Source organism: Cyprinus carpio, chromosome A3 (assembly GCF_018340385.1).
Source record: "Cyprinus carpio isolate SPL01 chromosome A3, ASM1834038v1, whole genome shotgun sequence".
Taxonomy (NCBI): domain Eukaryota; kingdom Metazoa; phylum Chordata; class Actinopteri; order Cypriniformes; family Cyprinidae; genus Cyprinus; species Cyprinus carpio.
Genome location: NC_056574.1, coordinates 17,816,156 through 17,827,158, shown reverse-complemented (window position 1 = coordinate 17,827,158; position 11,003 = coordinate 17,816,156). Strand labels below are relative to the sequence as shown.

The 11,003-nt window shown below is 39.7% G+C and overlaps 1 protein-coding gene across 1 annotated transcript; it reads left to right on the top strand.

Moving 5' to 3' along the window:
- Positions 1 to 633: 633 nt before the first annotated feature.
- LOC109056717 (fascin-like) lies at positions 634 to 8,919 on the top strand. Its single transcript, XM_019073916.2, has 5 exons — positions 634 to 1,584; positions 4,294 to 4,450; positions 6,596 to 6,717; positions 6,890 to 7,057; positions 7,165 to 8,919. Exons 1-5 carry the CDS (start codon positions 762 to 764, stop codon positions 7,368 to 7,370), a joined length of 1,476 nt encoding a protein of 491 aa, XP_018929461.2. The 5' UTR covers positions 634 to 761; the 3' UTR covers positions 7,371 to 8,919.
- Positions 8,920 to 11,003: the final 2,084 nt, after the last annotated feature.

Genomic DNA, 11,003 nt, shown 5'->3' with positions numbered 1-11,003 from the left:
ATGTGTAGCCTGTCAATATATCTTTGTGCAGAATAAACACTGCATTGTGTTTCCTCATCCTCTCACTTGTCGGTGAAGTGGCATTTGTCCTGGAGTAAAACAGCTGCTGAGAGGCTCATAATGGAGAATGAACATTATATGTAAATGCATATACCAAGATCTGTTATGTGATTTGCAATCTAAATTTTTCACTAAAATTGAGCTATTTTAAAATAAATTTTGAATCATACTTACTGCTCTGTCATCATTAACTCCCCCTCATGTCTTTCCAAACTTTTTTTCTGGCTGTGGAACATAAAAGATGATCTTTCGAAAATGTCCCTCTTTTTGTCCATACAGTTAAATACAATCCATTGTGGTTTGGACAGGTCTGGAACCACTTGAGGGTGAGAAAAATTTCAGAATTCTTTCAAGTGCACGCGAGAGTTCGACCTCTCTCAAATGCGCGAGGTTGCTCACGTCTATTTTACGCAATAGAGTCAGTGTATTTGGAAAAGAAGTAATTTGTTAAACTCTTTACTAGTGGGAATATTATACAGTTATGTGTTTCCCAACTCATTATGGGATGTGAGAGCGTGAGGAAGGAAGGCGGGACAGGCGCGTGACATCACTCATCTGTATAAAAGCCCCAGCTGTGTCTGTGCGCTCGCGCTGTGAGGCTGCAGAAAGAGAGAGGTGCGCGCACGCTCGCTCCTTCAAACAAAGAGACCATCATCCACAGTGCACCAGCAGAACCCATTCCAGCAAGGCCAAGAGGAACCATGACTGCAAACGGAACCAGCGACATGCTCAAAATCCAATTCGGATTGATCAACTGTGGGAACAAGTACCTCACGGCTGAAACGTTCGGCTTCAAGATCAATGCATCAGCCACCAGCATGAAGAAGAAACAGATTTGGACCCTGGAGCAGAACGGCGATGAGTCGAGCACGTTCTACCTGAAGAGCCATCTGGGGAGATACATCGCAGCTGACAAAGACGGCAACGTGACGGGTGACAGCGAGACCCCGAGCGAGGATTGTCGGTTCGTAATCACTGCACATGATGATGGGCGCTGGTCACTGCAGTCTGAGCCTCACAAGCGCTACCTGGGCGGCACCGAGGACAGAATTACCTGTTTCGCCCAGACCATCTCCATCGCAGAGAAATGGAGCGTGCACATTGCCATGCACCCCCAGGTCAACATCTTCAGCGTCACCAGGAAAAGATACGCGCACCTGAGCTCCGAGCAGAACGAGATCGCCATTGACCGAGACGTTCCCTGGGGTGTGGATTCCCTCATCACCTTGGTCTTCCAGGACCAGAGGTACCACATACAGACGTCTGACAACCGGTTCCTGAAGAACGACGGAAGCCTGTCCCAAAACCCTGACAAGAGTACGGGGTACACGCTGGAGTTCAGGTCCGGGAAGGTTGCCTTCAGAGACTGCACTGGGAAATACCTGGCTTCCTCTGGTCCCAGTGGAACCATGAAGTCCGGCAAGAGCTCGAAGGTTGGCAAAGACGAGCTTTTTGTCATGGAGCAGAGCCACCCTCAAGTGGTCCTCACCGCTGGCAACGACAGGAATGTGTCCACCAGGCAAGGTAAATGATGCTGCTTTATTGTCAGTTACTAATGTGTTCATCTATGCAAGGGTAGCCTACATCAGTCAGGGTTGGGTTCCTATAAATCCTCCATAATTATCTACAGCTTGTTCTTAATTATAGATATTCAACTCTTTTTCTTTTCTTGTGGTTGTGTGGATATGGGCAGAGCCAGGGGTGGATCAGTTCAAATGTGGGGGGAAAAATCCATATGCTTTACTTTGATGATCCTGAAATTTGGTCTATTCGCAAATGTTCCTGGAAATATAATTTTTAATGATTAGTCTGGTTGTGCATCCAAGTGAGGCTCCATTTTGGTTCCACGTTTCTGTCTGATGACTCTCTGTGGGTTACAGTACTCTGGTTATTGTCAGAATAGAAATCTGTTAGCTGAGAATGAGATCAATATTCAAGCCCTTGTCTGGAGTTTTGCACAATCATTCTTCTGTAAATTCCATAACGCCTGTATTTTGGAGAGGTCAGTGTACTGTAATTAAGTTGAGAGTGAAGGCAATCATTACTGTAAACACCCAGAAGAATTGACTTGAGACTGCCAGACTGAAGTAATATATCAAATTATATAGTGGACTGGTGAAATATTGCGCTTTTCAGCGTCACCATTACAATTCTACTAGCCCATTACTGCTGAAAATGAAATTAGATGATCTGCTATGTTTTAATAACCGCTAAATAGAAAAAAATAAATTGAAAGACCTAAATGGCATCATTAAGAAAGGATGTCTGGGATTTGCAATGCAATGTATTGCTAAATGAGGCAGGACAGTTCCAGTGTGTTGGGCCTGTGCCAGGAGGCACGTGGTCTCTTCAGGTCAGGATTGGCTCTTCTATTTTGCCTTTTTTTCTTAGACTTTGCTTCTTTTATGTTTCTGATTCATGTAGCCTTGTGGTGGTGCAAGATTTTATCTGTCCTCAAAAAGCAGTTCATGTGATTTTGCTTACAGCAATCTGGACTTAATTATGATGCACAACATCCAAATCACATGTGATTCATCTTACATCCAGACCCCACCAGTGCTCATGCTTGCCTAGTTCAAATATTTGCCTTCAGGGATACACTCCTTAGAGGAATAAGGCTCAGTGTTTGTGTCATGTGTCATTTAGAGAATTTGTGAGGGGGCCGAGATTTCAGGCGTGTGTTGAGGGTAGAAGGAGAACAAAGACAGCATGCTCTGGGCCCCAGCTCACCATGCAGCCCAACTGCTGAGAGTCTTTAGGCAGCCCAGCACACAGAACAATGGAGCCTCGCTATGCATAAGTTTAGCCATTTCAGGACGCACAAAAAACACTGATGTACTCTCGCTTAAATGCATCTGACTTAAAAGATTAGGAGTCTCCCTGCTTGCTTGCCTGCTCTTCCTTCCTGGCAAGGACATCGGATGTTTATCATTCTGTAAATGCAAAAATGGTTTCCCAACAGTGTCTTGCATTTTATTTTGTATTCATTTGAATTGTTTGTCTGTGTTGCTATTTAATAGCAGCTGCTTGACCCTGTTGACCGATGAGCCCGTTTGAGTGTTTGGCACTATAATTGTGAAATTTACTTAAAACATCCGAAATGTAAGTCCCTACAATATTTTGCTGCCAAGGTTAAAGGCTTTTCACTTGGGAATAGAAGCCCTGCAGTTGTCGTGTGGATGGATCGACCATTCACAGTCAGGCGTCGAGTGATGGGGGTTGGGGGTGTGTCTGCTGGTGGCTTAAAAGATCCTCCCAAACCATTTAAATGCCGGGTGAGGATACATACCTCCCTAGAATGATTGATCCACCCCCACGTCCTGCCCGAGACTGATTTAGAGCAAGTCTCCGGGCGTCTTAGTCATTCTCCTTTGCAGATCTTCCATTTGCAGCCATGTGTTTCTCATCTTGTTCATTTATTTTTCTTGCCCATTCAGGCACGCATTTTTTTATTTTTTTATTTTTTTTGGGTGAAACTCAATCTGCTTTCCAGAGGCCAGGCCGTGGTGGTGCTAATACCCAATTTTGTGTAGCTGTATTACGAGCTTTGTGAAACTGGAACATGAAAGCAATCATGGTGAATTGCAGATTAAAAATATAGATGACGTGTTTGACCTTGTATGTTCCAAAAGATTCTTGATTTTACCAAACAATTTATTCTCAGAGTAGATGTTAATAAAATTATAGCTGTAACTTCATCTTGTAGATGTTTGTCTTAATGTAACTTTAATATTTCCTTTCAAAATCTTGTCTTCTGTTTTCCTCTCCAAAGAGGTTTAGACCATAAACGCTAGATTTATCTGATGACTGGGTTTCTAAATGCACACAATGGAGTTTAATTAGATTTCCTGCAGTAGAGGACTGGTGGTCTGGTCTTTCATTGAGCTCCATGAGTCTAAACTACAAACCGGATGCATTGTCCTGAAGTCTCCCACTAAGCATCCTGGCATATATGACAGTCCAAAATTCTTAAGGGGATTAACTCTGTGTGTGTGTGTGTGTGTGTGTGGGTGTGAGGCAGTCAAAGCAATTGCCAGAGTGATAGTCTATGGCATTCAACACTCTTTAGTCAAGTAATCTCAAAGATCAGCATCCCAAAACTGCCAAGCTCTCAGCTCACTCAGCACGGCTGATCCAGATCTAAGATGTGTTGTGAGCTCACGTTGATGAAAGCCAGGGGTTTGGTGGTTTTTATAATGTGGTTTACAGTATGCTGTTTTTTGTCTTTGACAGGCATGGACCTCTCTGCCAACCAGGATGAAGAAGGTGACCAGGAGACTTTCCAGATGGAAATCAGTAAGGACACGAAGAAGTGTGCCTTCAGGACCTGCACTGGCAAATACTGGACCCTCACAGCTAATGGTGGCCTTCAGTGCACTGCCTCTACTAAGTGAGTGTGAATCACAGTAACATGCCATAATGAAGATGGCTTAGTATTGTCAGTGTTTTCATACTGGCATTCTTTAGATTTGTTTAGATGTACGGCTGTGTACAATATTAATTTAATTAGATCGTGAAAGGCATCTTAAATGCTTTGTGTTGAAGTCAAATTTTAAGACAGAAAATCAGCTCAAATAACCCTAAACTAGTTTTCTTCAACATCAGAATCAACAAATTTAAATTAATAATAAATAAAAAATAAAATAAATTAAAGACCCTTTAGACCTTTTGAGAAAAGTCAGACTATATTCAGTTTTAGACTTTTTAATAGAAGTAATGTTTACACTGCTGGTCAAAAGTTTTCATTAGTTTGTTTTTTAATGTATATAAATGCTGAATTTAGTTTGTACCTTTTTTTCTTTTCTGACCGTCTCTATACAGATGGCCCAAGCACACTCTCGTGGTACTGACATGGCTACCAGTAACCTATTGCTTAATGAAAACCTTTGGCTTGGATAGTTTTTTGATATTGATAATTGTTCATGCCTAAAAATATGTATGAAATATTCATTGCATATTTCTTTGCATTTAAATGTATCCAGGACCAGTTCTACGGGAGTGCTAGAGGGAACGAAATGAAAGCAAGAGCACCTTAGCTGTAGAAATATATACTGGTGAAACATATTTTCCAGATGCTCCAGTGTATTTGTTTTTAAACTCTGGAGAGCTGTAAAGGTCTCTATTTTTTTAGTGTGTTTTTGTAGCATTGGTCAAAACTCACTGCTCAAAACGCCACAGTTTTGATCAGTGCTGCACTGGTCCTCTCTGATACCATGACCCAGATAGCACACAAAATTGACAGAATTAAACCCCAATATTTAATTTCATGATGATAAAATTCCCAGAATTCTGCATTGTCTATTTTTAAATGATATTTTAAAGTAATGTATTAGGTCTCTGCATTGTTCCAGAGATGGCTCTTGTTGGAGAATTAGACTACTTCTAGTTTGACCAAAGAAAACTTGTAAAATTGTAATTTTTCTATATTAATTTCTGCATTAAAGGTGCTAAAAGTCATAAACAAATTTCTGGAAAGAAGTCAATATTTTATTTTTTCGGGCAGCATTTTGTGTATGCGGTTCTAATTTTAATTTTGGTTTTCAATATAGCATGTAAAAATACAACAACCAATCTTTTTTTTTTTTTTTTGCCATTGTTAAAAAACGAATGGACGCAAAAGTACACGGACCAAAAGGAAGTCTCTTCTGCTCACCGAGGCTGCATTTACAAAATTATTAAAAATTATTACAATTTACAGGGTGTCCGCGGGGTCTTAAAAAGTATTAGAAGTTGATAAATCAATTTTGGGAAAATTAAGGCCTTAATCCCGATTTTATGAGGTATTCAATTTTGTTCAAGCTTTGTCCAGAGTTCGACTCCAAAAAGTATGCATGAATATATTTATTTTCCTCCTCATGACTATTAAAAACATCGACGTGCTCGTGGTGCGTACGGGTGACATCACATATTTTGCGACAGATGCAGTTAGGTGATGTGTCGCCCCTACATGCCGCGAAACGGACTCCGAAATGGGGAAATGTAAGTTTGGGGACTTCTGGTTGGAGAAGGGTGAGTTTAAACGATGGCTGGAGCCTGTCGCTGAAAACAACCATGAGGCTTCCTGTACATATTGTAAAAAGATAATTAGCGTAGTCTCGATGGGCATCAATGCTGTCAAGTCTCACATGCACGGTGCTAGCCACAAGGCTGCCATTGGCTGCAGAGAGCTGTCCATCGCCAATTCTTCAAAAATGTCCTAAAAATGTATTGAAATTTACTTCAGGATTCCTGCATATACCCTGATTTAAAATAACTGTTTTCTGTTTTAATATATTTTAAAATGTAACTTATTACACTGAATTTTCAGCAGCTGTTATTTTAGTTTTTAGTGGCTCATGATACTTCAGAAATCATTCTAATATACTGATTTGCTGCTCAAGAAACCTTTCTTATCAATGTTGAAAACAGTTTTGTTTTTGGATTATTTGATGAATAGGACATTTAAAAGAACAGTGTTCATTTGAAATGGAAATCTTTTTTAACATTATTAAAAAATTATAATGTGTAATTATACATGTATCATTTCTTCGACCAGGTCTGCTAACTGTCACTTTGACATTGAGTGGCGTGGGAAGAAGATAACCCTGCGTGCCAGCAATGGAAAATATGTGGCTGCCAAAAAGAATGGACAGCTGGCTGCCACTATTGACACCGCAGGTGGGGTGGGGTACACCATTTCCACTGTTTCAACCTTTTGTTTGGAAACGCTGATGTGATTTAGTAAACTTGTTGATAGATTGCCCCTCAATCGGTGGTCATGTTGCGTCGAGCATTTAAATGGTGCAATCATATTCCCGCTTGGCTATTGTGAGTCTCAATTCTTTTTCAGGTGAGACTGAGGAGTTCCTGATGAAGCTCATCAATAGGCCCCTCATTGTGCTGAGAGGGGAGCATGGCTTCATTGGCTGCAGGAAGGTGACCGGCACCCTGGACTCCAACCGCTCCTCATATGATGTCTTCGGGTTGGAGTTTAGAGACGGAGCCTATAGCTTGCGAGGTTTGTTTACACTTTAATAATGTTTTTAGTTCAGACTTCATCTTGTTGAAAAGGAAAAGCAAGGTTTTAGCTTAAGACTTTTCTTGATGCCTTGAATCCCTTCTCAGACTCCACAGGGAAATACTGGATGGTGGGCAGTGAGTCGAACGTGCTCAGCAGTAGCGACACCCCAGTGGACTTCTTCCTCGAGTTTTGTGACTACAACAAAGTGGCCATCAAGTCAACTGAGGGGAAGTATCTGAAGGGTGATCACGCAGGTGTTCTGAAGTCCAACGCCGATGATCTGGACACCTCCACTATGTGGGAGTACTAAAAGAACTTAAGTAACCACTGTGGCTTTTTCTTTCTGTTTTTTTCCCTTTCTGTTATGCATTTTGAATATGGTTTTTGAATACGAGTGAGCACGCAGGCCAACAGCAGAGAGAAACCCAAAGGTGGAGGGTCTTACTTCTAGTCACGTATACTCGATTCTGTCTAAATACTTCAGAGTTTGTGTGCCACAGTATTACCGCAATGTTGTGCGGTTTTCATTGACGAGGACTGGCCAAAACTGGGACTTTACTGGCATCCAAATTTGTGTTGTGTGGTTAAGCACATCTAATGTCATCTTTTAATCTGTCAGAATAATTGACTTGCACTCAACTCTGTTCGCTCTCTGGAAGCTCGGGCTCGGGCGCCACACGTCGAGCCACAGGATTTTGATTTTGACCAGATTGTAGTGTGATCCTTCTTCCTAGTCTTTGCACAGTCCTGTATGAGCCTCACACTCTTAATATTAACACATAGCGAAATCTTAAAGAAAACCTTGTGACTGTGAGCTGTTGATGTAATTACTCCCACTGTATTGCCAGTCATAAGTACCTACCCTCGTGACCTGAGGACTAAGGCAATATTTACAGGTAAATGTATGAATGTTGTTTTTTTTCTTTCCATAGACTTGACAAGAGATATTAAGGAAGCTCTCAGACCACTGAGACGGCAATGAGCTACACTGTTTTATTTTCTTGTTTGAAGTACGGCAGTGCTTTGATTGTGTACTACAGTATGTACTGCCTCACTGTCTGCGCCATTAGAATCAATTTTAATGTTTAAAAAGAGGAAAAACCTAGAGAACTGGATTGGTACCATACAGTCCCTCATCTCAAAATTAGGGTTCATGCCTGGAATTGTGAATGGACAGGAAAAAAGAAATATAGATATTAAAATGGTAAATGTTTTCTGCAACTCGAAAGTGATGTCATCGTTACGTTGTGTGCTGTAGCTGTGGGTGTGAAGATACAGACGTGAAGTATGTTGTTGCAGGTTCAACAAAATATTTATGCTAAATTAAACCACTTTTCCTTCTAAAACCTGACAAATCTCAAAGGAATGGTGGGTCTGGGTTCACTGGACTCGTGCAGTGGTCTAATCTGGAAAGGTGTCTGAAAAAGTATTTTTTTTTATTTTATTGTTGAAGGCACAGACATTATCATAAACCTTATTCCTTCATACACATTACAGTACATAATGAAGACATTACCACCGCACACAAGACTGATTAAAGATTTAAATCTGAGGTTAAACTGGTGCTTTATTAGATTTCAGGTCTGCAACAAACTAACAGAGCCACTCTGAGCTTCACACGTCAAGAACTTAAGCAAAATTACTTAAAAGCTATCATTTCACATGATAATGATCATTCTAAGGGAATGATAATGACTGTGCCTTAAAAGGTCATTATGGGAGGGAAAAAGACATTCCACATTATACTTTGTAAAGTCTTAACAGATGGTTTTTTATATTGTTTTGATATTATGGTTATGTTTCCTCATGTGCCATGGGTACAAATGAAATCCGGAAATAAATATGGTTTGAATATGAAACTTTGTTTTTATTTTTGAAAATAAACATTAAAAATGTTGGTTCTCTTTAAGTGGCAAAGCAATGATCAAAGCAAACACGTTCACTCTAGTGAAGTGATATGACTTTATCTAGCTAATAGTCACCAAGCTTGAGCAGAGTTCGGTGAAGTATGACCACAGCTCCACTGAGTTTATTTTTAAAGCTTACCCTGCTGCAGCAGAATGAAAGAAATTTGTTTTCTCCTGAGACCTCTACTCCATCTTTCTTTTTTTAACTTTTGGCCACTTCATCAATGAGGCTTTTGTTCTGTTATTGCTGGAGCAGCAGAATGATGTTAATCCTATCTGCTGAGTTATTGAAACAACAAAAAGGTTGATTACTGAAGTTCAAGAAGCCTAAAATTATAATTGAATGGACAGTGTACAATGAAAGAGCTTCAGTATCTAAAATGCAGATAGAAATACAAATTGAAAGCATCTGATCTTTGGTGCAAGCTATAAAAAGATTTTAAATCCTCAATATTTCAGTAAGATCCTCAGAGAAGCCACTCAGTGTAAATAGAAAAAAAGAACAGAGACACTTTTTTTTTTTTTAAATGACTGCCCAGATAACATACTATGTTAAAAATCTACTGTAGACTGACCCCTTCAGTTTACACACCCATCCCAAAGATAAAGAGTGTGCATCATATTCTTTAAGGTGGGAAATTAGGTTTATTGAACAGGATGCTGCTCTGATTATTTGTAAGTTCAATAAATATGCATGCACCAGATTGATTGGTAGACAAATTAATCTTCATGAGTGTTATATAATATTAGATTACAAATACAGCCTAAATGTGAGCACTGAAGACGACACCATGAGCATTTCCATTCTGGCTTTCAAGCAAAAGAGACTGAAAGGGTTAAATGATCTAGTCTGGCTGACACGGACCATTGTTTCCATGGTAACTCCGAGCCTGTAACTTGAAGGGGCTCTACTGTGGGGGTTGGTGATGGGGCTAGAACTGCAGTTTTTCAGGTGGGCAGACAGGGAGTTTTTCTTTAAGCCATCATTTTCATGAGACGCATGTGCAGGTTGAGATCACAGAAGGTGAATTCAGATTCTCATGATAGACTGGTGTACAACATTTGAGTAAACGCATCAGAGCAGAGCAACAGATTTGCACAGATGTGACAGTAACAATCGGTGGAAAAAGAACAATGTTTAAACTGTGACAAATGTCAGGACATTTCTCTAAATATGCATGTGGTTTCTAAGTTTTCCATGTATCTGCATTTTTGTGATCTGCATGGAATGGAACATGACCTACTCACAAGGTACACTGCTAATATTTTTTTAAAAACAGTAACTGAAACAGTTAAGCTTCTATGCATTACTACAGTTGAAATGTTAGTCATCACTTGACCTTTTACCTTGAAAAATGCTTATCAATTTTCAACATTCAGTTTTGTGTCAAAATGTCGGCGTTGAGCATTCTTATCAAATACGGAGTCAAGAAAGCAAGCAATTCAAATTACTCTTGTAATTCCAGCTCATTCATCACACCCCAAATGTTAGCTTAAAGGGATAGTTCACCCAAAATTAACAAATTCTGTTATCATTTACTCATCCTCATGTTGCTCCAATAGAATAAATAATGACAGAATTTTCTGCTTGAGGGTAAATAATAACAGGATTTTCATTTTGGGATGAACTTTCCAATTAAGTGTGCACAGTACTATTCAAAAGTTTTAGATTGAAGTCTCTCATGCTCACCAAGCCTGCATTTAATTGATCAAAAATACAGTAAAATAGTAATACTGTGAAATATTACCATTTTAAATGACATGTTTGCATGTTCAAATAGAAAAGTTGTTTATTCATGTGATGATAAAGCTGAATTTTCAGCATCATTTCTCCAGTCTTCAGTGTCACGTGATCCTTCAGAAATAATTCTAATACACTGGTTTGTTGCTTGAGAAACATTTCTTATCAATGGTAAAAATTGCTTTGCTGCTTAACATTTTTGTGAAAACATATTTCTCCCAATATTCTTTGATAAATAGAAATGTCAAAATAACTTTATTTGAGTGTGAAGAACAGCTGAAAAAACACCAGATAC